Source organism: Pholcus phalangioides, unplaced genomic scaffold, assembly GCF_987345545.1.
Source record: "Pholcus phalangioides strain wild (caught in Gottingen) unplaced genomic scaffold, Ppha-v1.0 ptg000015l_1, whole genome shotgun sequence".
Classification (NCBI taxonomy): Eukaryota; Metazoa; Arthropoda; class Arachnida; order Araneae; family Pholcidae; genus Pholcus; species Pholcus phalangioides.
In genome coordinates, this window is record NW_028301608.1 from 36411816 (window position 1) to 36439530 (window position 27715).

The following is a 27715-nucleotide window of genomic DNA, read 5'->3' on the forward strand; positions in this document are numbered from 1 at the left end:
GGCCCAGAAAAGACCGGGCAACAATTTTGTAATTCAAAGTTAAAGGACGGGGAACACCATATGAAAATTTAGATTTTTTATTTTGTTACACACTATATTTTCACTCTGCAGGGTAATTTTTGAATGCCTTTTGAAAATTTTTTAAATTGAAACCATACCTCTACGACGGACGGTTGATGAGATAAATGCCGAATAAGCACTTACAGGACACCCTGTATATTGCCGCTATACTGGTCGAGTAGTCATAGTGACAGACTCGTATCTCGAGGACCCGGGTGCGAACCCCAAAATCGCCATAGTGATGGTCGGCTGAAGTTCGTTTTTGTGGTTCCAAGGCGCGAATGCGAGCCTATCTCCCCGTTGAAAAGTCTCCCCAAAGAGAGAAACAGGCCTACAACGATACAGTTATTCAATCATTACACTTCATTCATAGTTATAAAAATTGACAGCAGATGGTAGCCCTACACATAACAAACATTGCATAGAAACAGACTTCACGTTAGGTTTACAACACATATATGCATAGCTTTCAGCATGGCCCAGGTCTTCTTCGACTACCTGCTAAAATCTCTTCATTGAGACAGAGCGGCGAGCCATTATCTGGCTAGGAGGAGTAACTATGTACACGTTACTGCCAAAGCCCGAAATTGGTCAGTTTGCGAATTGTCCGATTTCGTTGTAAATTAACCCGGCCAATGTCTGAATGTCGGACTTTGGCCATCCAGTTCTCGAAGTGGCTGGCGATTCCTTGTCCAACATTCGAAAAGGAAAGGCATGATTCGGGGTCATCGCCAAATTGGCGTATTTATTTGTGATAAATATGTCCACGTAAGCTATGGCCAACCATCATGTCGCCGTAAAAAGATGCAGTAATCTTTTTTTCCAAAATGTGGCAGAAAAACTATGTCTATAAAATTTTATAAATAGATTTTTCTCTCGAATTTCGCTTTCTTCTCTCTCGTCATATGAAGCTAATCCAACACAGATACTATATAGCCATGTATCACACGTTGGCGATGGGAAAAAAATGTATGTGGCGCTTACCGGACCGTTTTGCATCAGCACTTCGAACATTGGCCAAAGATCACCAGCCATTTCGCTAAATGACCGGCCAGATCCCGAATTATTTCTAAAAATTGAACTTTTATCAAACCTTTTTGACATTTCACGAATTGGCTGCACTTCGGGCTTTGGCAGTAACACTATATTTAATATAGTGTAAACAATCTAACAATTTTAGAGAGTGGAACTTTCAATCGGAAAATTTATTCAAACAACTTTACACTTTAGCTGTCATTTGTGTTACGGGGACTGTATATCTACCCCGAGATACGGTCTTTCTATCCTGTAACTTTTGATTGAAAAGTTGTTGCCCTCTCTTTACTTTTTTATTCAAATTTAAGCCCGTGTGTGAAAATAAATAAATTCATTGAATAAAATTCTATCTCTACGTACATTTTACACTCAACATGTGAAATCGATACTTGAAATTTTAAAAAAGAAACATTGACTTTTTTTTTCTTTTCTTTCATAGGGAATTACGAAACCTAACGCTTACATTGCCACTCAAGGTGAGTGTAAATATGTATATAATATATTTTTCTTTAATTAGTTTTAACTTCTTTATCGTATTTACAAATCTATGATGATTCTATAAATTGAATTGCCAATGTTTTTCAATTGAATACCATATGAAATGCAAACAATTACGAATCTGCCTCATTTCAAAACAAAGCTTAAAGAATATCTTCACTCAATAAATGATATTGGCATTTATTTTCACATAGTTCCATAACTGCAAATCTTATTAATCCCTTTTAATGTCTAATTGAAGTAGCACTCCGAAAGCAAGCCAGCCATAATATGTACATGTATATACATTTCTTCTCCCCCCCCCCTTTTTTCTTTTTTACTTCAACATAATGAACACATTATACATATGTACTATTTAATTTCAGAATACTTGTACTACTAATTAACTTGATTTTGTATTTACGATTATTTGTGTGTTTGAATTTATGTATATATTTTTCCCCCATCAAAAGTTTGTATCAGTTTCTAATTTTTTTCATGATCATAAACCCCATTATTGGCAGCCATTTGCCTCTTGGGTAGTTTTATTTTTGCGAATGTAACTGTTATTTAATAAAATAAATTGAAATTGAATATTGAAAATTGAATATTGAAAATTGAATATTGAATATTGAAAATTGAATATTGAAAATTGAATATTGAAAATTGAATATTGAATATTGAAAATTGAAAATTGAAAATTGAAAATTGAATATTGAAAATTGAATATTTAAAATTGAATATTGAATATTGAAAATTGAATATTGAATATTGAAAATTGAATATTGAATATTGAAAATTGAATATTGAATATTGAAAATTGAATATTGAATATTGAAAATTGAATATTGAATATTGAAAATTGAATATTGAATATTGAAAATTGAATATTGAAAATTGAAATTGATATAATGATTCAACAAATTTCAAAGATTCATTCGTGTTTGGTACGAACTCCGGGTAACTTCATAGTGTAGTTAGTTGTGACCAAATTTTAATATGACGCTACAGACATCTACCAATAACCACTATTACTCAACCTAACATGCACCTCGTACACATTCCTCTGAGGAATTTCTAATGAATCGGTACATGCCGGAAAGTGTTGGGTTAGTGTTTGTATATGCATGAACCTAACGTATTTATGTTGTTAGAACGTGCGTGTTTCGTGTCCTTGATAGATCTACCAATAACCACTGAATAATTTCGCCACTAATATTACCCATTTACGACTAAATATGGAAAAATTATACTATATATATGTTCTCCCCGGATAACTCAAAAATCGACTACAGCAGCAGTGCGTGTTTTCAAACCGGGACAACTAATTGAAACCAGTACGATTTCAATCTTCGTAACATAAAAATAATGTAATAAATGAATAATGTGGTCAGAGCCCGTATTCCCAAGAGATCTTTATGATCTGTCCAGGGAATTAAGAGTTATTATTATTAGTAGCATAGATAATTTTTAATACCTTTCAAACTACTCAGAAAAGAAGAAAATATTTTACATTCTTTAATTATAATAAATCTATGCGAAAATAGTGAAATCGTTTTGGTGCAAAGTTACTAAATATTACTTAGATACAAAATGGTTTTATCATAGTTCAGTACAAAAGAATTCAAATTAGAAAGCTATTCAAAAAAACTATCTCAAAAATACGCGACGGTAATTGGAACAGATTGCTACTGAAAATAATTACTTTGCAATTACTAATTACTCACGATATAACTTAGATTAATTAAGGCTTACAGTTAATGTTGTTGATTCTAAAATACTATTATTTAATTAATTTTTTCTTATTATTATATTAACTTATTCGTGTTTGGCAGGCAAATAAATGAGGTCATGAAAATTAATATACCGTAAATATAATACGGAATTATCACTTACAGGCCTAAAAAATTCTAAATTCTGTCGGAAGTTTTATACAGATTGGATAACAATAACGATGTTCACCACACACACAAAAAAAATATCAGTAAATCAACCTATAATATTCAGGATTTTTGGTGCATAGGTACTTCACGGTACTCTAATGTTATCTTGAGGAGGACGATATTCCTCGTGAAGAGCTTTTCTAGTTCAGTCGTAAATCAATACATATCTACTTCGAGGCTATTATAAATGATTGATTCTTCAGTTTTCATTATCTGCTAAGTTTTTTATCTACTTTATGCGTTTGAAAAAAAAAATCCATATTTGAGGAAAAAGACATTATATTCTTCAAAAACTTGAGATACGACCGGAATTTCGAGCAGTAATCGATCAGAAAACCTCATAGTATTCGAAAATAGACTGATTTTGTTTTCATGTGTGTATAGACTATATGTTATTTTCTTCTGCCTTCTCTCTTTATAAAGGTCCAAATGAGCTGACTATTCCCGATTTCTGGCGAATGGTCTGGGAACAAAAATCTCAAGTCATCGTCATGCTTACTAAAGTTTTCGACTTCATAAAAGTAAGTCCCGAGAGACTCATCTGAAGAGCGTTTATTGTGCTTTCTGGTCTTGAAATACATAAATATTAACCCTCTGTGGTTCATTTCCCTATAAAAACGTATTCAATTTCTTTTTCTACAAATACAGATGTAAATTATACACCAACAGAAAAACATAGAGCTAATAACAATGCAATATCGTGAAGAACATTGCTCACGTAATGAATGCAATTGCACCGAAATAACCAAATCGGAAAAAATAAATTATCCAGGGGAATTGTTTTTAACAAAAATCTCAAATGGATGTCTAAAGCTGTGACAACAAGTAATGAACTGAAATACAGGGTGACAGCCGCTACAAATGTCTGAGTAGTTTCAGTATACTCACATTGCTCAGACCTATACAGAGCCCGTCAGTATACTGACACTACTCAGACCTACGATTTGCCTGTTCTAATGGGGGTATTCCATCGAAACTTGGTATATACGTTATATGGACCATAGAAAAGAAAAATGCAATAAACAGCGTCACTTTTTCACCTGGTGGTCAAAAACTGAACAGCCTCTCTCATGGTCTCATTAAAATATCCTGAAAATTTGGCAGTATTCGGATGGAAACATTAAGCACCATCAGAGACCAACTTGACAACGTGGAATTCAATCTGACAAAACTAAACCAATTGAAACCATAATACACAGTTTATATACATGGCACCTAAGGAAAATAATAGATTGAATGAAATGAAATTAAAAAAAAATCGGAAAATCTTCACATATAAATTTTAAAAAGTACCAATCAGCTAAAATAAACGAAATTGAACAAGGATTATACTTGTAATTTTATTATTTAAATTTTTTCTCTCGCTTTATGAATTTGTTGAGAATAATATTACACCAATAATCGATCTACATTATACATTTATATTACACCAGTCGATCTGTTGTCGACCCCTAGTATAAGTGTGTATCAATATGTATAAATTTTATTTTGCCCTGGGCGGATTGTTATAATCCCTTGGGCAATCACGTTTGTTAATAATGTATATTCGTATTTTGTGTTTGTGTGTATTGCGTTACTGTGTAATGATAATGTATTTGTGTAAGTAAATTTCAATTTCAAAATTTTTGCTAACTTTTTCCGACCCAAATCTGCCTCTTTTGAAGTAACGGAAGTAAATTCCTTTGCGAAAGTCCGGGGTTTTGTGAGCGGTTCTATCTATTATAGCATATTTTTAATTGAAACAATACATCAACATGCCAATTTAATTAATTAGAGTGCATGTTTTAGCTAATTAAAGTAGAATATTCAGTTTGCCTTTTATTTTACAGTTATCTACAAACAGAAACAAACATAGCTTATCAAAGTTGAATAGTTTTTCCTAGAATTTTACTTCCAATTCCCCTCAATTTGATACGATTTTATAAATCCTTAAACACGTAAGATTTTAACAGTTTTTGGAAAAATGACACCGACAAAGAATCAACTCTTTGTAGAAAAGAAGTATTCTACTTGTATAGCTGTATTTTGTACTGAAATTACACTAAAAGATGTACTTTCTAAAATACCAAAAGAAAAAAAAAATTAGAAAAGAAATTGGTGTAATAAGTTTTTTGGCCATGTATTTGCTATGTCCATTCAAATATATACATTGTGTACATGGAGGGTTGTATTTGAAAAAGTTGAATAAATTTCGATTTATAAAATCTCGAAAATAATTACTTCCGCAGGTAATGTGTGATAGGTACTGGCCTATGGACACGGACCACGCCGAGCGATACGGTGACGTCGAAGTTATTCTACAAACGGAGCATTCTTACGCTAATTACTTAGCAAGAACACTGACCGTTACAAAGGTATGATCTTCAATTTTTATTATCCACGTCCTGAATATTTGAACACTAGAAATTTGGAAAGAATCCTTGGATTCAATTCAATATCGTAGTTTCATACACCGTATAAAAACAAATTGAGTAAAACTCTCTGTACAGGGTGTCCTGTAAGTGCTAACGCGCCCTTTATTTCATGAACCGTCCGTCGTAAAGGTATGATTCCAATTTAAAAAATCCTCAAAAGGTGTTAAAAAATTTCCCTGCAACAGTTTTGTGTGAGTGGAAATATAGTGTGTCACAAAAACAAAATTTAAATTTTCATACGGTCCCCATGTCCTCTAACTTTCAATTAGAAAGTTACTGCCCTGTATCTCCTGAGGCCAACAGAAAAATTTCCATGTTATTAAGTTGTATATTCGCTAAGATATTTGAATTCAAAAATCTGATAAAAGTTATAGAAGAACAGCAAAAACTAACCACTTTTTAAAACTAACGACTAACTAACAAGTTTTCCCCCGAATTCGAATATTTCAGCGAATATTGCACTTGGAAACTTGGAATTTTTTTTTTTTTTTGGCCTCAGAAGAGACAGAGCAACAACTTTCTAATTGGAAGTTGAAGGACAAGGAAACCCTATAAAAATTTTATATTTTTTTCTTTGTTACACACTCTATGTATTTTCACTCTCAAAACTGTTGCAGGCTAATTTTTGAACGCTTTTTGAGCAATTTTTGCGTTGAAACTATAATACTTTTACGACGGACGGTTGATGAGATATAGGCCGCGTTAGCACTTACAGGACACCCTGTATAATATTACAACTTTGCATGATGTTGTATTTAATTGAGGGAATAAATTTTGGCCATCCACCTAATAAAAAACATAGAAAAGGTAATAATAATGTACTGAAATATTACGCGGGAACAGTTTTCCGACTGGACAGAGAAGCGTTTCGGTATCATCAGTCTAGGATGAATGATGAATCGGTGTGGTATTAGGATAGTTTCTGCACGTTGGATAGATAGTTCAAGCGGAAATAGATAAAGGTAACACAGGCGGAAAGCAAATTTATCATTGAACCTTTCAAAACCTTCGCGTGATCGGGATGAATCGGGGGTTTGTTTGAAAATGAATATACGGCAGCTTGAGTCGGTTATTCAATAAAACTCATCAAGGCTCGTATTTGACGGGAGCTGTAAGATACACCGAGACACGCTCGAAGCCAATGTATAATAATAATACGCTGCCTGAATAATGTACATACGTGAACGCCGGGGTAAACAGTGACTGTATCGCTCACATACGGTCAAGTCTTTGAGAAAGTATTTTTCGTGTTTCATATGTAGCTGTTACAGTAAAATGTTATAAATCGATAACCTGTTATCGTGCTGGGCAAATGTCCGAAATGGGCAAAGAAAAATCTCCGGCAACAATGGTTGTTCCTGAGCCTCAACAATCACTTCTGGAATGTTCTGGTTCTCAAACAATGCGTTTCAGACGTGTATATGGTTTGTCACTTTAATCCTACCACTATATGTATAATAGTTTATATGTATTTATAATGGTGTGTATCACTTTTTCAATCTTCCCAGTAATTGAAGGAAACTCAATTTCCTAACTGTTAACTGTTTTAACAATAATTCACCCTCGTTAAATAGCAAATACCAGCGTCAGAGTTCAGAGACGGAAATGGGCCAACTAGACATACTCCCACCAAGGTTGCAGAAATTAGTCTTCGAAACTAGTATCGTGGAATTTAGTCGTTGTACTAAATTTCTTATTATATGGCATGGCCCACTGCCATTGCCATCAGCTGCAAACTCTAGATGAGTTCGAATGCCTTTTAATAGCGTCTCCAGACAGTATTTTCTATTGTAGGGATTAGGGCGTTCCTCTTTTTTTCAGCAGGCTGTTCCAAATTGTTTGCAGAGCTCGAATCTCTGCAACCGTTGACTTTGGAAGTATACTTTAAATTACAAACATTGCTCAAATGATGTGCTGTTAACTCAAAATGTATTAAATTTCCTACGGGATCGTATACATAAAAAACAGAAAAATTAACTTTTTATGTAGACCCTGTGTGCACTAAAACTTCCAGTTATTGGATGTAGATCCCGAAATCTGAAGGATAACCGGGTATTATAGCTAGTTATATATAAATTTTTATATATTTGTCCTATTTCTTCCAGGGTGGTGAATCTCGGGAGATATCGCACATGCACTACATAGCATGGCCAACCCACGCAAATCCTTTCCCAGCATCTCTCCTGGATTTCCGTAGAAGAGTCAGAATGTGTCTCAACAAGCACACCGACAACGGTCCTCTCATCGTGCACTGCAGGTACGTTATCCCCAATTGACACTTTCGTTTTTGTATCATGTACAGTCGAACGTGGTTGATTTGAATATCAAGGGGGGAGACGGCAAAATTGATCAAATTATCCAATTTATCGAACTGACACTACTCAGCAAAATTATAATGAAACTATTCCGAAGTATGTTGGAGCGAGTTGAGGTAAACGTATTTCATTGAAAGTAAAACCTCTCAGTGCAGGAAACCTCTCTTTTGCAGTCTCCGGTGGGACAAAAAAATTCTTCCGTAAAAGAGGGGTGACCGTTAATCAGGGGTTTGAAATGCATACTTTTATTGTGTATGCATTTCAAACCCCTATTGGGGAAATTATTATTTAGTCGTAAAATAAGGATTTACCGCATCTGAGGGGTGTCCGTTAACAGAGATTTTACTGTACATACGTTATTTGGACCCTGGGAAAAAGATAATTTCGATAAAAATCACCACTTTTTCACCTGGTGATGAAAAATTGAACTTTTTTTTATTGAATTTTTCTTTTCCTCGTAATCCATATATCGTATCTCCTATATAAAAAGTTTCATCAAAATTGCCTCCATCAGAATAGGCGCTACATATCTGAGTAGTGTCAGTTTATTTATAACCATTCTGTCTTTATGTTGTTTGAATTATGCTTTTTTTTCGTATTCTTGCTGGTGCTGACATCTGCCTTCCATATTTTAAAGTAAAAATGGTAAATTGTTGAATTTTATGTTATACTCTGGGAAAAAAATCGTTATACCACACAATAAAGGAAAGGATGACTGAAAGTTAGCCAGGAATTCTGAGAAAACAGACATTTTGCAAATGGCATATCTGAATCAAACTTCGAATTATCCAAAACATAAATTTAAAGAGATAATTTCAACATTAAATTCAATGAGAAACTCAAAGGGAATTCATAAAATTCGAACCAACCGAGTTCGAATCAGCCAAGTTCGCCTGTACATACTCGTGGTTTGTAGATCGATACAGCAACTTTTCGAGTAGTCAAATATCATATGACAGTTTCATGAGAAGACATCACACTTTTATAAGAAAAGAAACACTTGGGTGTCCAAAGCAAACATCCCCGACAGCAAGGGAGAAGAAGAAAAAAATAAATTACTCGTCTCGTTAGCAAATAAGCATGTTGTCTAAAAGGAGCTCTGCTGCCTCCTCCTGCTGCTGCTGCAAAACAAACAGCCAGTTTCCACGTTCTTTTTCAGCTCTCCAACTTCAAAGGTGGTTGGCGTGAGTCATACATAGGCTGTTGCTGCTGTTGGATCAGTCCTTCTCCAGCAGGAGATGAACTAAATGAGAACTCGTGTGTGGAAGTAAAAGGATGATGGAACTGCACTCTTTTCCACGAGACGGAATATAATCGGAACCAACGCACATCACGCAGACACACATCAGTTCCTTTTTTTTATTCTATTTAGCAGGAAAAAAACTTATGAAAACCCGTTTAAACACAACCTCTTGACGTCAACAGCAGGAACCTCATTCATGATGATGCTGTCTACAGGACTGGAAATAAAAAAGCCCATTTCCCGAGAGTGTTTATTTGAAGATAATCCCACCACCCACCACACAATAAACTTTGATGTTGTTTCCACGAGAAGCCACAAGGTCGCCCAACGGCGATGACTTGAACTTGTCAACTGCATGCACACTTTACAACTGTTTACAAGATTTTTAAAAAAAAATAAAGGCATTTTGACAGCAGAAATGGGCTGGAGTGGGAAAATACGCCGGAGAAGCAGTGGTTTTTAAAAAGACACAGAAAAAAAAAATTAATGATTCACTGTTTCGGTTTGAATCTTTTTCCATGGTTTTGTGAACGTGTTTGTGTGTGTCTCGCGTGACCCAGTTGAGTCACAAAGTAACTGAAACTATGCCATTTCCTGCACATACATCTTAAAACTGAGCATAAATAATTTCCTAACTGCTTGAACAATAATTCACTCTCGTTAAATAGCAAATACCAGCGTCAGAGTTCAGAGCTGGAATCAGAGACGGAAATGGGCCAACGAGAAATACTCCCCCAAGGTTGCAGAAATTAGTCTTCGAAACGAGTATCGTGGAATTTAGCCGTTGTTCTAAATTTCTTATTATATGGCATGGCCCACTGCCATTGCCATCAGCTGCAAACTCTCGATGAGTTCGAATGCCTTTTAATAGCGTCTCCAGATAGTATTTTCTATTGTAGGGATTAGGGCGTTTCCTTTTTTTTTTCAGCAGGCTGTTCCAAATTGTTTGCAGAGCTCGAATCTCTGCAACCGTTGACTTTGGAAGTATACTTTAAATTACAAACAGCACATCAAATGATGTACTGTTAACTCAAAATGTATTAAATTTCCTACGGGATCGTATACATAAAAAACAGAAAAATTAACTTTTTATGTAGACCCTGTGTGCACTAAAACTTCCAGTTATTGGATGTAGATCCCGAAATCTGAAGGATAACCGGATATTATAGCTAGTTATATATACATTTTTATATATTTGTCAACGGTTGCTGAGATATTTGCTGTGCAAACAATTTGGGACAGTCTTAATATAGAGCGCTTTTTCTTGAGTTTTTCTCGCTTTCTTTTCAATGTGAAAAAAAAATTAAATTTCCGTGAGAAAAAAAAAATGTCTCTCAGAAGGTAAACAACTGAATCGAAATACTAAAAAATCAAAAATCAAATGAAACATGGAAGAAATAAAAAAAATATATAATTTTATAAAATTTTAGAATAAATTAAAAATCTCCAGTGACTCGAAGTTGTGTTCGGTGTTCGATTCGTTGTTGCCACTCAGCAAACCCGTAAAAACATCTCTACACGTACACGTCTACTCTAAATAAAGGAACTCAATTTTTACAAGAACGACCCTTCTTTTCAATAATTTGCCTGGTGAAACTCAATGATATCTTGGGAAACCGCGGTTTAGAAACTCTTGCGTCTGAGAACAAATCTGCTAATTTCATTATGTTTTCCGATGCGAAGCCTATAGAATCTACAATTACAAAAATCATTGGGAATTACCACTGATTCCTTCTCAATAGAATGCGTATTCAGCTCTTAACTAATTTAATTTAGATCCTCGCCAAGGTGAGAAAATAAAACATCAATTGATGCTAAAAGAATAGAAAAAAAACAGAAACTAATGTGACGTGAGGCGTTTTCTTAAGTTCCAAAGCTCAAAATAATGGAAAACAGTTCTTCCCCTCTCTCTCTCTCAAAATACATCTATTTAGTAATTGTGTTTAAAAATTATGAATTATTTCGTACAATCACCCAGACACTTAAAAGAAAAAATCCATCAAAATTATAAGCGTCGCTTATTTGAATAAACTCGTTAAGACGCTTTTATATATTCACATATTAGCCGCCGTCTTCCATTAGCAATTCAAAACGCCATTTTTGTAAAAGCGGCAAAAATAATTTGATGAGGCCCGTCAGGTTTTTTTTTTTTGTCTGTTTCTTCCCGCTTAATGTCAATGAAAATTTTTGTTAAACAAACAACTTAAAATGGATCAGAAACACTCGTTGCCAAACTAGAATTGTGCAAAAACGTCTTATTTTTCCCTTCTCTCAGCATCTCCTCAAATCGAACACTTCAAAAGACGAGTGAGTGTCTGTTCTCGACTCGAACATCTTGGTTTAAGCACTTGAAAATCTCTTTTTGCTTTTTTGAAAGCATTTTGAGAGGATAACCATTCCTCTACGAGACATAAATTTGAAGAGAACGTGAATCTTTCTCTTGTTCACTCCAAATTGCTCTGTGTATGTGCGTTGAGGCTGGAAATGTTCGTATTTTGCATTTGCTCGAGACGGTTCCAACAATTTTCACTAATCCTTTATGATACGGAGTCCATCAAAGTTCCGAACACTTTCTAAGAGTTTAATCGCTTTAAGCACTTTAAACAAGTTTTGGTATTCATTCATTCTGGGTCATTAACACTGACCTCCAAACGTACTGATAAACAGAACATGATAGCGTGAGTTATTATATGCACAGTTTCAAATACGGAGGTTATCGAATTCAAACTTTCCTGGACTAAGAGGATTTTAGGAGAGCGTTCTGCAAGTTCAAATGAAACCGAATTTGGACAACAGACAGGTTAAGTGATGCACTCACATTTTATTAGATTTAAAAATTAGTAAAGAAATTCACCAATAATTGGTGAATTTTTTTGAAATGAACTTTTTTTCACGAAAGAAATAAAAATTGCGTGAGTCGGTATGTTTTGTGATGGAGTCAGCTCATTTCTCTCGCACACGCACATGCAACAGGAAAAATAAATTCCTAAAGTGTCAAATTTAGTATCGGGGGGGGGGGGGGTCTTACTGTATTACACGGAAACCGTTCAAATCTAGGACTCCTTTTTCATAAAAGGTATTTTCTTTTAGCATAATCATTCATTTCACATGAAATGGATAAAAATCTTTCTAAAAGAGAGAAAGAGAGAAGTATCTGGGAAGCAGTTCCGAGCAGGAAATAATTTAATCTGGTTCAAGTGACAGTTACCCATTGGGTTAATTTTGATCAGCACGAGAATTTAGCTCACGACGCGGCGGCTTTTGTGGACGGATGATACATCCAAAGCCTCCTAGATACTACTCTAGGAGGCTTTGATACAATCCCTATATCAAATAAAAAGTTCGTTAGCCAAATCCATATTCGTTAGCCGATATTGATGGACTCTGGTAGCCGAGGCACTGTATTGATGGAAAACCGCTGCTTCACATCTCCAAGAGAAGATTTCGAAGCGTTTCCCGGAGGATAAGTGCAACCGGAAGTCCAACAAGTCTTTGTTAACACCTGCAGAGATACAAAAAAGAACGAGCTGAAAATTTGCTCGTTTCATCAAGAAACGTCCATATACGAATCATGCTAAATTATTAAGAACCATCAGTACATAAATCAATCGGTAAAAATAACATGGCGATGAATCGTCATCAATCAGTGAAAATTGTCAAGAAGAAAAAGATATTCTACCAAAATGTAAGTTTTGAGTAAACGTCGAGAAAAATGTTCGTTACCCGAAAAATTCTTAAGCGGAAGCGTTCGTTAACCGAGGTATCGCTGTAATTATGGAAATGTTCCCTTTTGAAAATAATCTCCTTCGGTAATGACGATTCGGGGGGAAAAATCAGCTCACGACGCAACTGTATTATGTCAGCGTTTGTATGTATTCACACACACAAAAAAAATACGTTCGTTAGGCGAGACTACTGCTGCTAAACCGTACATGCACCTCGTGCACATTCCTCTGCAGAATTTCTAGTGTATTGGTACACACCGGAATGTGTTCCGAGTGCATGCGTGCCCTTAACGTATTTATGTCGTAAGAATTGTGCTGCTTTCGTGTTCTTGCTGGTGCTTCCATCTCTGTTTCATAATTTTGAAGTAAAGATAACAATTGCTTGAGCTTTCATGTTATGTCGATATCGTGTTGTAGGTCTGCCTGCTCTCTGCGGAGAAACTTTTTCCAAATGGGAGACCGGCTCGCATTCACGTCTCGAAGTTGGAAAACCACAGAGTTAGCCGAGACTGAAAACCATAAAAAAAAAAATCCAAGTTAATCGAAAAATTCGTAAGCTGAGATATAACTGTAGATAATGAAGGAAAGACTTTCTGGCTTTTATGCCGATGTGAACTCAGAAAAAAAAGTCTACTAGTCTCCTCCAGGTCCTCTCGCAATACAGACAAACGCTATATGAATATACACCACAAGAGGCATGACTATTCCTTCCTTATTTACGCTCTTTAGCGTGACGCACTGAATTGCAAGAGGACTGAGTTCTATCACCACCTCCTAGAGATAGAAGGCCTCTGCACTGTTTGCCATAAACGTCATTCAGACTACCCAGTAAGTTTGCAACATTTTGAAACACAGCATCCTATTTCGTTCCTTCTTATTTTGGCGTAGAATCTTCCTGACTGGCTCACAAATACTTCATAGTGATTGGATGTGGGGCATAGAAAATCGCCAATTCTGAGACCGATCATTTCTTTTCCTCACAACGATGATGCTGGCACGAGCAGGGAATTCCCCCCCCCCGAATATTCTGAGGGAAAATGTATTATACTTGCTGACGTCACGAGCAGACTGTGGAGGTCTTCTATCTCTAGGAGGTGCTGGTTCAACCCCCCCCCCTCCCGCTGGAGACTAGTAAACTTTCCTTCCCGAATTCACCTCTGCATAAAATCTAGAAAAAAGGCTTTCATTCATACATTGAGCCTAGAAAAAAAATCAAAATCATCTCAATCTCGCTACTGTAAATAATGTTTACTACACTAAATAGTTTAAATCGGAGGTATATATTTTTAAATTTGGAGAAAAGAAAAAGTCAAATTCACAGGACTATTTCGAAAATTTACAGACTTCAACATTGCGGATTTGTAAAAAGAGCCATCAAAAAATATATTACGGTTCTCCATCATAATTAGTAGCGATACCCTCCATCGCGTACCTCGAAACGCAAGCACGCAAAATCTCGCGTGACCGAGAGTTTTCACAAAATTCTCTTCAAGGTATGTTTCTCGAAACAGCTCGTTTTATTTACGGTAGTGGGTTCGGATAATTTACGAGTTTCTCAGTGTTGTTTAGGCGATATATATTCACGGAGGTTTTATCTCGCCATAAGTTCTCGCAAACTTTCACCATCTGTCGTTTCTTCTCATTATTCCCTCTCTTATTTTCCCTAATACAGCGACGGCTGCGGTAGAACAGGAGCTTTCATCTGCCTCGACTCGAACCTTGAATTCGGTGAAGAGGATAGCGTTTATGATGTCTACGGTTACGTCAAGACCTTGAGGAACGCTCGCAGGGGCATGATCGAAGATGTGGTAAGTGTGTGTGTTACCTACAGTCAATGTACTTTCTTTTTTTATGATCGACCGCAGGTAACTATATCCAAAAGGAAAATATGGGACGCCGGAGAGATTATTTGAACAACGGGCTCAGTAACGGGAATAATAATATAAAAAAAAAAAATAAAACCTATACAAAAACTTACTGCCTGGTACCACCCGTAGGAAAACACGGTCTCCAATGGACATCAAACACGCAATTATCGACTGCTATAGAGATCTCTCTCTCTCTGTCTTCTTTCAAAGATCCTTAAACGTGTTTAACCTTCTTTTATGTTCTCGAACACGCACTGCTGCTGCTGCTGCGAAAGTCCCCTTTAAACAGAAAAGGTAAAAATGTCATATTGTCACGATTTTTAACCCTACCTTCAATTTTCGATGACAGTGCCGCAGATGGAGCGAAAGGGGGAGTTTGTGTCATGATTAATGACAATAGAAATGGTATCCCCGCTACACTACGAGAATAATAATATGACAATAAAAGCATCTATTTATATGGCAATACAGTTTCAAGAAGAGAATCCTTTTGATCTATGCTTAATGAATGGAATCTGTTCACTTTAGTGGAAATAATCGAATTGAAAATTCGTGGCAATTTCATATTTAAAATTAATGTCGAAGTTCAATATTGAAAAACTAAAAATCTTAAATTCGCTCACGCATTATACAGGGTGTCCTGTAAGTCATAATTCGGCCTCATCAACCGTTTGTCGTGGAGGTATGTTTTTAACTTGAAGCGTGCTCAAAATGTGTTCAAAAATCCTTCTGTATCAGTAAAAATATAGTGTTTTTATACGGTTTCCCCCTGCTCTCCAACTTCTAATTAGAAAGTTGCCCTAGAGCTCTCTTGAGGCCAACAAAAAAAATCCCATGTTTCTAAGAGCAATATTCGTTGAGATAGTCAAATTCAGAAATTGGAGAATAGTTCAGAAAGAACAGCATAAATGAGGGAAAGAAGCGTTGTCCATTAGTTGATGCTGCTCTTTCAAACTTTTCTCTGACTTCGGAATTCAAATATCTCGGCGAATTCTCTCTTAGAAAGGTGGAACATTTTTTTTTGTTGGCCTCAATAGAGAAAGGGAAAAAACATTCTAATTGGAAGTTAGTGGACACGGGGACCGTTTAAAAAGTTAAAATTCTTATTTCGGGACACATTGTATTTTCTCTCTCAAAACTGGTATAAAGTGATTCTTGAACACATTTTGAGCCATTTTTCAAATTAAAAACCATACCTCTACGACGAACGGTTGATGAGATAGAGGCCGAACAAGGACTTACAGGACATCCTGTATAAACCTAATTATCTATTCTAGGTGTTTCATCGAATGTCTGAATGTCTTCGAAAGCAATATAAACTACACTGCTGGCCACCCAAATTGCAACACCAGGAAAGACAAGAGATATCGCAACAATATTTATTTTGTAGATAACATGTTGACCAAGCATCAAATGATTAAATTTATAGACTTCTGTGAAGTGTGGTTCCTGCCAAAATCAGTAGCCAGAGTAGCCACCATTGTTGGAGATCACCGCTGCCACACACCTCGGCATTGATTCAAAGAGACTTTGGATGTGTTTTTGGGGTACAGCAGACCAAGCAGCTTCCACGCGTTGCCAAAATTGATCTGGTGTGGCAGCTGGGGATGTAATCTGGGTCAATCGTTGAGCAACCATGGACCACATGTTTTCTATCGGCGAAAGATCCGGAGAGCGAGCTGGCCAGGGAAGCAATTCAATCTGGCGATTGACGAAGAACCTTTGGACAATGCGTGCCACGTGTGGTCGCGCATTATCCTGTTGAAATATGGCTGTGGGCAAGTCCTGAAGGTAAGGAAGGACAACTGGCTCCAACACCTCGGAGATGTAGCGCTGGCTTTTTAAAGTACCGGCAATGCGTACTAGAGGAGTGCGAGAGTGATATCCAATACCACCCCATACCATAATACCCGGTGCAGGACCAGTGTGGCGGTGCATAACGCAGCTGTTCAGCATCCTCTCTCCACGGTGTCTCCAGACTCGAATCCGACCATCGTGGTGTTGCAGACAGAAGCGTGACTCGTCAGTAAAGACAATTTCATTCCATTGTGCCGTCCACATCCTTCTTTCATCGCACCATTGGCGGCGGAGACGTCTGTGGTTCTGCGTCAAGGGTAGACGAAGCAATGGACGTCTTGCGGACAGACCACTCTGCTGTAAACGGCGTCGAATGGTACGCGCAGACACTGGATGATGCGGTACAGACTGAATGTGCTGTGCTATGGTTCATGATGTGGCTGAGCGATCCGTCACTGCCATACGCACAATACGCCTGTCATCACGTGAAGTGGTGCACTGAGGTGGATGCGATCGAACACGTCGGTCCGTCGTACCCTCCTGCATCCAACGATCACATATTCGCATTACAGTTGTTTGGTTTCGTCCAACACGACTACCGATTTCCCTGAAAGATAATCCACAATCTCGGTAGGCCATTATCCTTCCTCTGTCGAACTCGGATACTTGATCAAAAGATGATCGCTGTTTTCTACGAGGCATAATTGATCGTTTTTTTGAAAAAAACACAAGAAAAACACAATTGCCGTACTTCAAATCGTCGAAATCTCCAAGCCTTAAATAGCGCTTTGAAGTGGCGCCACAGGCGCGCGTGATGTGCGTCTGCGCTGAAATCCTAATCATTTGCATATCTCACCTCCGCTAATGCATGTTGTAAATTTCATATTATTTGCATGCTTCCTTCAGGGTGTTGCATTTACGGTGGCCAGCAGTGTATATACGCTGTACATGATTCAGTACGCTTCAGCTTTTTTGGTACTATGTACTTTATGGATGTTATGTCGAAGTGAACTCGCGGAAAGAAGTCATTTGGTCTCTACCGGGAATCGAACCAGGGATCTCTTGCAAACCGAGCAATTGCGTTATCATCTACACCACTGGAGACACGACCCTACCTTCCTTATGTCACACACTGTGACGTGAGGCGGTGGAATGGAGGCATTAGTAGCCTCCCTTAATTTCAGCACACACACACACAAATGGCTGAAGTTAAGGAAAGCTACTAATATCTCTATTACAGTGCCTATCCTAAATCCTAAATATGACATAGTGGCCTGTGGGTTCCGACTGAAATTGGCAATCAGTGCATACCCCTGAGTCATTTCTTAGCCATCCTGGACTAGTAGTGCTATTTTCGCCATGGTTGTATATGTTTTATTTTTAAACTACTTAGAGTTTAATATTACCCATATTGGGTTATTAATCTAGGGGGAAAAGAAAGCTTAAGTAGGCTGGAGGAGAAATAGAAAGCAGAAAGTGTCACTCAACAGGGCAGTGACAGAATGTCACTTCATCAGCCTGTTAGGACGTCATTAAGTTATAATTAATGCTATTCTTTTAACATTAATCATTCATCATAATGCATATATTACCTACTCTCATTTTTATATTTAGCGTCAACTATATATCATATTAATAAGTGCGATTATATGTTATTAAATGCAGTTAATTATGATTATTTGATTAAATATATATTATCTACAAAATTTGATATTTTGCAGTTGGTCTAATTATTTACACTATATATAGTTGCTTATATACATTTTTCACAATCCCGGTACCTCCGGTCTTTTCATAACCAGAAAGTTTTTTGGGTCTGGAAAAAGCTGATATCTGATCTTTTGGGTAATGTTGTAAGTTTAAGGTAATGTTGATAATAACTTTTAATTAATTTAACTTTAATTAATTAACTTTTAATTAAGGTAATGTAATAACTTTTGGGTAATGTTGTAATGTTTAAGATTATTAAATTTAGGTCTAAGTAATTTTACTTTAAAAAAAATTATTTATCTTACTTATAATTGGTGATCAAGTGACTAAGGTGATCTATGTTGTTTTAAATAATGTTATACAGTAGTTTATATATCTGATTTCATGCAGAACCATTTTGTTTCCAGAATCAATACAAGTTCATGTACGAAGCTTTAGAAGAAGCCCAAATAAGCGGACAGACTTGGTTTCCGGTGAAAGACATCTCACAAAGGATGAAGGAGAAATCCGTGAAGAGTCCCTTGACGGGACAGAACGAATATCAAAGAGAATACGACGTAAGCGACAAAGAACATTTATCAAGTATTTTCAATAATAAATTTGATATTTCTGCGTAAGATTAGTTGCGCAACATTAGCGTGTCGAAAAACAAGGATCACCCTGTGACATCACCCAATGATTGATTACCCTGCACATTTATCTGTACGGCGGTTCCCTACTTGTAAATAATTTGAGGAAAACAAATATTCTTGAAGCAACATATGAGATAATAATGAACTTGCGAGCATAAAACACACGAGACAAAGTCGGCACAATTCAATACAAAATGCGGCTATGTAAATTCAAAACTTTTTCATTCAGCGAGAGGGTATATTTCTTGTTGTCATTTTGTAGGAGCTGCTAAAATTCTACGTGCTCAAAGATTTATAAAATCCTGTCAAATTGAAGGAATCGGAAATAACATTATAAAGGAAACAACAACCCAACTTTGCTGAGCAAGATTTTACCTGTTTCTAGATAATATTGAAATCAGGGCAAACTGTATATTTTACCCTTAATTACTTATTTTACCCAATTGAAAAAGTCCACTGTGACAAATTAAATTTCTCTGTTGATGTATTGTTTCCAATTAAAAATATGCTAACAGCATACATTTACATCCGTATTTTCTATAAAACAAAAAATTCCAATACGTTTTTATGGGGGGTGAACCATAAGGGTTAACATAAGGAATCTCAGACATTTTGAACGTGTCGAAGCAGACCAACGCTCTTGTAAACGATACTACTTTTATTGTAATTATAATATACTGAATCGTGATAATTAATTTTTATACGAGAATTACTGTTATGAAAGCCCGGAGAAATTCATCTCCATTATTTTGTGCAAAAGAATTTTCTTTTAGATGCGAGTAACTTTCGGGAACGAATTAATCTCTTAATTTGAAATGCTAACTGTATTATTATTTTGTAATTAAAATTCATTGGCAAAAATATTTTATGTTGACAGAAAATATGCAGCATGTCGTCAAAGTTCACAATAGGAGATCGAGCCGGAGGTCATCGGTTAGAGAATCGGGACAAGAACAGGACAATTTCCACAGTTCCGCGTAAGTTCCGTTTATTTTTCTCCGCCCTCGATCTAAATCTGATGAAATTTGCCTTTTTTTTTTTTTTCTTATATGTGATATAATATGTGATATTATGTGAGATTTCTTATATGTGATATATAATGACATGTTCTCAATTTATCATTGCAAATGTTTCGAAAAATATCCGCTTTTCTGAATCACTCGAGATATTATCTTATTGTGACAAACATTTCTTTCATTTTATCTTTGGACTCTCGCCATCTATTTCATCTTAAATACGAATCGTTTTCTGGAAGAGAAGAGAAGCGCTCTTTTTCATATTTTTTCGTTAAATATCGTCGAGAAAAATAACTATCTAAAAACGATTTAGATAAGTTCTTAATTGCTCGGAAATGCTATTGATGTACCATGAAAAAAATATATATAGTTGATCGAACGTAGCATTCATTTTTTTATATGCTACTTTTTAACTTATGGTAAACTCTTACAAAATTGTATTAAAATTATATCTCACTAGCTATAATACTCGTCGCTTTGTCCGGGTTTTCTTCAATTACTAGGAGGATTGAAAAAGTGACGAACTATTATAAAGAAATAAGCTACTATACATATACTGGCGGCATTAAAGAAGTGACAAACCATTGTAAAGGCATATGCATGTCTGAAACTCGTTGTTAGGGAACCACGATAACCAAAGTGAACATTCCAAAAGTTATTGTTGAGGCACAGGAACCATTGCTGTCTGACAGTTTCCTGCCCATTTAAGGCATTTGTCCAGCTCTGGCAAACTTTTAAAGCATACTATTGTTCGATCCGGGTCCTGTTTGGTATATATGCAAAATTTGGTGACAATCGGTCTAAAATTGTAGATTTGTATAGAGAGTATGCACACACACAGAAAATAAATTATGTATATATAATTTTATGAGTGCAGTAGAATAATAAGCGGATATTTAGTCATCTCAGTCTATTGGTATATGGCATATGCTGTAAATAATAAAAACTGGATTATATTCAGGATATAAATAAAGTTTGCCTGTTGAGAACATATTAGACCTATAATCGATAGTCAGGTCGATAAATTTTCTCAAACACAAATAAATAAATATTTAACTTGACGATTCGGTTATAACAAAATTGATCGATAGATCGATTTGGTCCTTTATAACATACTTTTATGGGATCAGTTCATCTTAATGAGGAATTGACTTCAGACTTTTATGAGATGTTAATTTTTCGAACCAATTACTATTAGTGTTCCTCAGTCGCGTTCAGTGACTGGATACCGTGACATGATCCAAAACTTGATGGTACTCTAACTTCAACAGTGGTTTTTATTCCACCTCTCATGAAGGATGCTCAACAGCAGTCCCTTATTGAGCATGTAGTTCTTCACCTACAAATCACACGATTCACTGAAACAACTGATGTTAGAATGTGAAATTACAATTATGTGGGTTTTTTTTTAATATTCTGTTTCCATTTTCGGTATAGTGACAGACACGCCCTAAATCGAGTGATTTTGTGACGACTAATTTTTTTTACTGCAAAATTGTTGAGCTCAATATTTTCAAATGGTATAAGTACAAAGTTGATCGAACAATTGGTTCTGATGAACATTGGCACAGAATGTTCTGAGCAGGTCAACTTATTTTGTGCTCACTCTGTGTGTTTTGATTTTTTATATACAAGGTGTCTAAAATTATTGGTTTGTACCAATAGAGAACCACATATACTTAGTTGCGAAAGTGCTGCACCATCGATAGGGGATTGCTTCAATATGTTTTTTATTCAAGTTTTCTATCAAGGTAACGCAAGTACACTGTCGATAGCTGTTTTGAGACGCATTTGCACTTACTGCCAGCGCCGTGGTTGGTTGAAATTTGTTTGCTGTGCTTTTTCAACTTCAAGGTGCAAATATGAGCTGATGTTCTATTTGTAAAAAAAATCTCTTCACGGAGAGCACAGACGCTACACGCAATCAGGCATTTAAAATTTGGGCTTAGTACGTGGTACAGGCAAAATGATCTGCCGAGTTGCTTGCTTCCGAATTTGAAAAACAGGTACACATGAAAAAGGCATTCCTCAGAAATAAAACTTCATGTTAGGTACACACGGCAAGGCATACATGGCGCATATCGACAGGCACCAATTCGTTAGAAGTTTCTCAGAGAGGAATTTTTCCGAAGTTGATTTAATGGCAATAGTAGAATGTGTCCGACACAACATGAAGTTCAGTGTGTGGTCAGACTAACTGAATTTAAATCAGTGATGAAGGTTAAACATTGTGTACGAACTGAGCAGAATGTGGACCCTGCCACATCTGTATCAACTGCATATCTCTGAAACATTCAAACACCTCAAATGAAACTAAATACTTGGCAAAAAATCGAGTATCTTTTGACCATCAGTAGAGTCATTAATGGTGCTCACACACATTTAACTTGATTACTTAACTTAAACTTGATGGGTTGCTAAGAAATCATGTGTGTGGTTCTCTCACTAAAACCATTACTTTTAGACACCTTTCTTCCGGGCACCCTTTATTTTGGCATCCGCGTTTAGTTCCTGCAGCCCATTTTTGAAGGATTATCTTCATCGCTATCTGAAACTTCATCAAATAAATACCAAAATACAAGACAAAACAATCTTAAAATGCGTTTCTCAGAATACCCTCGACTTTTCCCGAACCTAAAAATAGTCTATACATAAGCTGTCAGGTAATTTATATGCGTGCTTTGAAATAGTTTATACGAAAGATTACAGTGCAAGCTTAAGGAAAAATGGAGATAAATGTTCAGGAACTTCATCTGATGATCATCCTATAAAAGAGTAATAAAGCAGAATAGCCAATAATTTTTCAATTCCTTTGGGTTTTTTTTCCTACAGCGGATAACTTCAGGCCGTATCTGTCGTCTTTCCAGAACAACGACAGCACCGACTATATCAACGCTGTCTTTGTGGATGTAAGTACTTACACATTATTCTCTCTCTATATATATAAAATAATTCATTATTTTAGAATTCTTTTATTTTTTTTTTTTTTAGTATTATTTATCAGAGATCTTTCATAGCTTTCTTAAGAATTTCACAAAAAAATTTAAAGTTTAAAAAGGAAAAAAATTTCTCTTCTCTTTGACATTTCCCATTCGGGAAGAAATTTCTTCTGTATTTTACCTTTAAGCCGTTTTGGAGTTTTATTTTTTGGCCTTTTTACTCCGATTTAGTTTCCACAGAAACAATTTTTATCGGAATCTCTTTTTAATCTGGCGAATTCATCTGAACAAGATTCCGCCCCCGGAGTTGGATGAAGATGTTCTTCCCTTGGAGAAGACCATTAAAAAATCTCCCGTGAAGAAAAACCTCTGGCGATAGTATTCCAGAATTCTATTTTTATCTATAGATGGAATCTGAAAAATAAAATAAAACGACTTACACATGATATATTTCAGAGACTTTCCCAACTGATATATACGCTGTGAAGTCGCTGAACTCAATATAAATTAAATTCTGAATTCCTTCGACTTTTATCGTAGTTACCGGAATAGCTGCATATAACTAATAAAATTTAATAAATCTTTGGAGAAGTGTAACTATACACAGGCTGTCCCAAATTGTTAGTACAGTGGATATCTCTACAACCATTGGCTATAGAAATATACTTTAAATTTTAAAAAAATTTCAAATAACGTATAGTTACTCAAAATGTCATTAGTTCCCAAAAGGACCGTATACATAAAAAAAAAATTTATGCTAAAACTTCTAATTAATAAAATTTAAACGTGGCTCTGAGAAGTCATTTACAAAAAATTACATCTTATGCAATATTAACTGAGATATTTGAAGTTTTCAGCATTTGTCACCAATGATTCAGGATAATATTGTATTATATTCAAAGTTGCGAAAATCCTGTAATTGTCAAAAAATATGACTGAATATCTTATATAACTTGACGAGGATGATGTCACTCTCCGCTATCCGTATGGAAGTTTTTAACAGCTGATGCGAAGATATATTTAGGAAAAAGACGAATATTCAACTTGAGTACCATCATCCTTGGATAAGTCGCCATCTGGTGGCATTGTCAGCAATTGTGAGCTTCGGCCTAAGTTAGGTCCGACCGTCCATGTACGGTCCCGTTCAGTGCACACGAGCTCCGAGATCGAGATATTCGTTGCCTCTGTAGTCTAGTGGTCTAAGGCTTTCACCCGGAAAGTCATAGGACGTGGATTCGATTCACCGCAAAGGCAGTTGAATTTCTTCTCTTTTTCCTAAACATATCTTCGCATCCTCCTGTTGTTAAAAACCTTCAAAAAACTTTCTAATTGCAAGTTAGAGGACAAGAGGACCGTATAAAAATTAAGGTCTCTTATTTTGTGACACACTGTATATTTTCACTCTCAAAACTGGTACATGGTAGTTTTCGAACGCCTTTTGAGCAATTCTTAAACTGAAACTATACCTCTACGACGAAGGGTCGATGATATAAAGGCCGCATTAGTACTTGCAGGGCACCCTGTATACCGTGTATGTCATATATATATATAAAAAAGCAAGAAATTTGAAGATAGATGTCTACTATTTGATTTTGGTCTGACTCTCCCGCTCATGTTTCACATGAATGTTGTGCTTCGTCTAGACTTTCGTTGCGACACAACTTGGCTTGAAAGTTTAATAAATAGGAAGTTTTTGTGTGATTTATTGGGGTCCCGTTTTTTTCATGTAAAAAAGAATTGGAAGATGACCTCTCTCCGTAGAGGAATGAAAAATATTTTAATGGTTATTGGCTAACATTCAAAGATTTTTTTTTTTTTGCTTTTCTAAAGCCAAAAAAATATCAGATTTACGACATGAGATTTACGTGATGTATATTCATTGAATGCGTAGCCAAGAATGTTATCGGGGAAAAAAAATAGGTTGAAATATGTCATTAGAGAAATTAAAAATTTGATAATAACTAGATCAATCATAATTATATGATTTAAATTTTTCTCTAGAGATATCGGAATATATCTTTTTCCGAAAATAAAAATTATTTCATATTTAATACTAGTATTAACTAGTACAGTAAAAAAAATCCTCTTAATAGACACCACTCTCAGATGTGTTCACCCCCTCGTTTATAGCCAAATAACAATTTCCCATTGTATAATAAAACTATGTATTTCAAACCCCTGATTAACGGCCACCCCCCCCCCTCTTTTACGGACGAATTTTTTATCCCGTTGATGTCCGCTAAAGAAAGGTTTTACTGTATTAAATATGTGTATGTGCGAGTGTGTGATAAAAAAAATCATTTTCCGGGCCGCAGGATTCCAAAGCTGGAGAGCCATTCATCTATACTATTGTTGCAAGCCCTCCCCCACCCTTGTTACATGTGCTATTGTTGCAATGCCCTTGTTACCCGTACCATTGTTGCAAGTTCTTTGTTACCTGTACCATTGTTGCAAGGTCCTTGTTGCCTGTACCATTGTCACGAGATTATTGTTACCTGTACCATTGTTGCAATTTTATTGTTACCTGTACCATTGTTGCAATTTTATTGTTACCTGTACCATTGTTGCAATTTTATTGTTACCTGTCCCATTGTTGCATTGCTCTTGTTACCTATACTACTGTTGCAAGTTTTTTCCGTTTGCACGGTTTTTCTGTTTTACCCGCAAAGTTAATTTTCAGTTTAAGTTATATATTTTAAAAGTTATATTTTTTTTTTATCTTAATAACTTCATAACCCCTTGAAACGTGAATGACGTATCTGAGTACTAAACGTTATTTGGAACCTTTTTTCATAATAAGAAGTATACCTCTAGGATCAATGGCTCTCCAGTACAATGCCATACCCCCTGTTTGTTATGCACCCTGTATATATATTCCTCCTTATATGCATGCGTAAAAAATTATTTAATTTTTTTACTTTTTTTCCGCACTGGAAGGGCTACCTCAGATCCAAAGAATTCATAGTGACGGAATGGCCAATGCAGCATACTGTTCCCGATTTCTGGTCTCTGGTCTACGACCACGACTGTAATTCTATAGTCGTGCTCTGCGATCATCCTGTTTCTAGCGTAAGCAGAAAATTAATTTTTTCATATTCTGCATGAGCATACAATTCTGATATTTGTGAATATTTGAGAGTGTATTACGCACAGAAATATGCATAGATATACCTCGTACAAAAAAATCATAATTTCTGATCTTCTCTTGAAGACTGTGTAACCGTATTTAAACTAAATCTCTCGATAAATTTAAAACCTCGGTCTCACGTTACACTCACTTTCCTGTATTACAGTCGGTGCTGCTTATTAAAATAACGGATAATGTTATCGTTCTGGTATTGTTATCACTTTTGCGAAGAACGGAACAGATGAATATCCTAACATGGGAAAAATTCGTTTATAGTTTATTATCAGGACTTCCGATAATGCTATCTTTTTCCGTAGAAAGTTTTTTTTTTTTTTTGCGAATTCTGTGTTTAACCAAACTTATTTTTTCTCATTAAGTTATTACACTGTAAGACTACGTAGGAGGCTAGAAGGTCTTCACCCCTCCCCTTTCCTTGTTGAAAACATTTCTGTACTTAATGTCGTAATCGTTCTGTAGTATTCGCTGCGATGCACGTACACGTGGAGCTGCTTTTGCTATGGCCTTCCTATAGTGAAGGCAAAAATGTTGGACGAAAAAGTTTCCGTTCAGTTCTTTATCAGTTTCTTTCAGTTGACCAGATCCTAATAACTTTTTTTTCGAGAGATTTTCTGAATGGAATGTATTGAACGTACCCTAAACATTATTTATAAACAGCATCGCGTGATTCGCAATACACGTTAGACAATTTATTCTAACTGCTCACAATGTCTGAATTGAAAAAATTTTAGCTTAAATTTAAAAAAAAAGTCCAATTTTAGAATAAAATTTGAAAAAAATGGAACAATCATTAATTATTAGAGCTCTTATTTTATGACCGAAAACCACAAAAAATGCATTTATGCCCTAAAAAATTTAAAATACGCCAGTTTAAACCTAAAAATATTCTTTTTTAAATTACCATCTTTTTCTCTAGAAAAATACAGGAAATTAAGGGAAATCGCCAATTATTGTCAAAAATGCCAATGGTCAAAAATTCCAAATGTTAATTGCAAAAAATGATGCCAAAGGTATACAAATAAAATTGCCACTAGTTGCTAATATCGCGTAAAAATCAGAAATCATTGCCAAAACGATGCTGAAGGTATGGCAAAAAAGTTGCTAACATTGCCGAAGAATCACCAATCATTGCCAAAAACGATGTAAGGTAACAAACGTAAAGTAAAATTATCAATTATTGTTAATATCGCCAAATGCAGGAAATGAAGCTGATTAAGGGAGAAATTGAGGGAAAAAAATCCCTCTTAATTTTTATGAGGATATATGAAATAATACTTCTAAAAATATGAAAATATGCCTTAAATTCTGAAGATGATGCAAAATGCACTAAAATTACTGAAAATCATGAAAAAAAGCCTAAAAATTACTGGAAATAATGAAAAAAAAACTCAAAATT

At 35.7% G+C, this 27715-nt stretch overlaps 1 protein-coding gene across 1 annotated transcript in view; it reads left to right on the top strand.

The window, feature by feature from the left end:
- LOC149075934 (receptor-type tyrosine-protein phosphatase kappa-like) overlaps positions 1-27715 on the top strand; it is a 193151-nt gene that overhangs the window by 145559 nt on the left and 19877 nt on the right. The window contains exons 5-13 of the mRNA XM_089243447.1: positions 1535-1571; positions 3939-4036; positions 5744-5869; positions 8035-8186; positions 14885-15020; positions 18995-19144; positions 20097-20196; positions 23068-23144; positions 26112-26243. Coding sequence (XP_089099573.1) covers positions 1535-1571; positions 3939-4036; positions 5744-5869; positions 8035-8186; positions 14885-15020; positions 18995-19144; positions 20097-20196; positions 23068-23144; positions 26112-26243 — 1008 coding nt within the window. The remainder of the gene's footprint in view (positions 1-1534; positions 1572-3938; positions 4037-5743; positions 5870-8034; positions 8187-14884; positions 15021-18994; positions 19145-20096; positions 20197-23067; positions 23145-26111; positions 26244-27715) is intronic.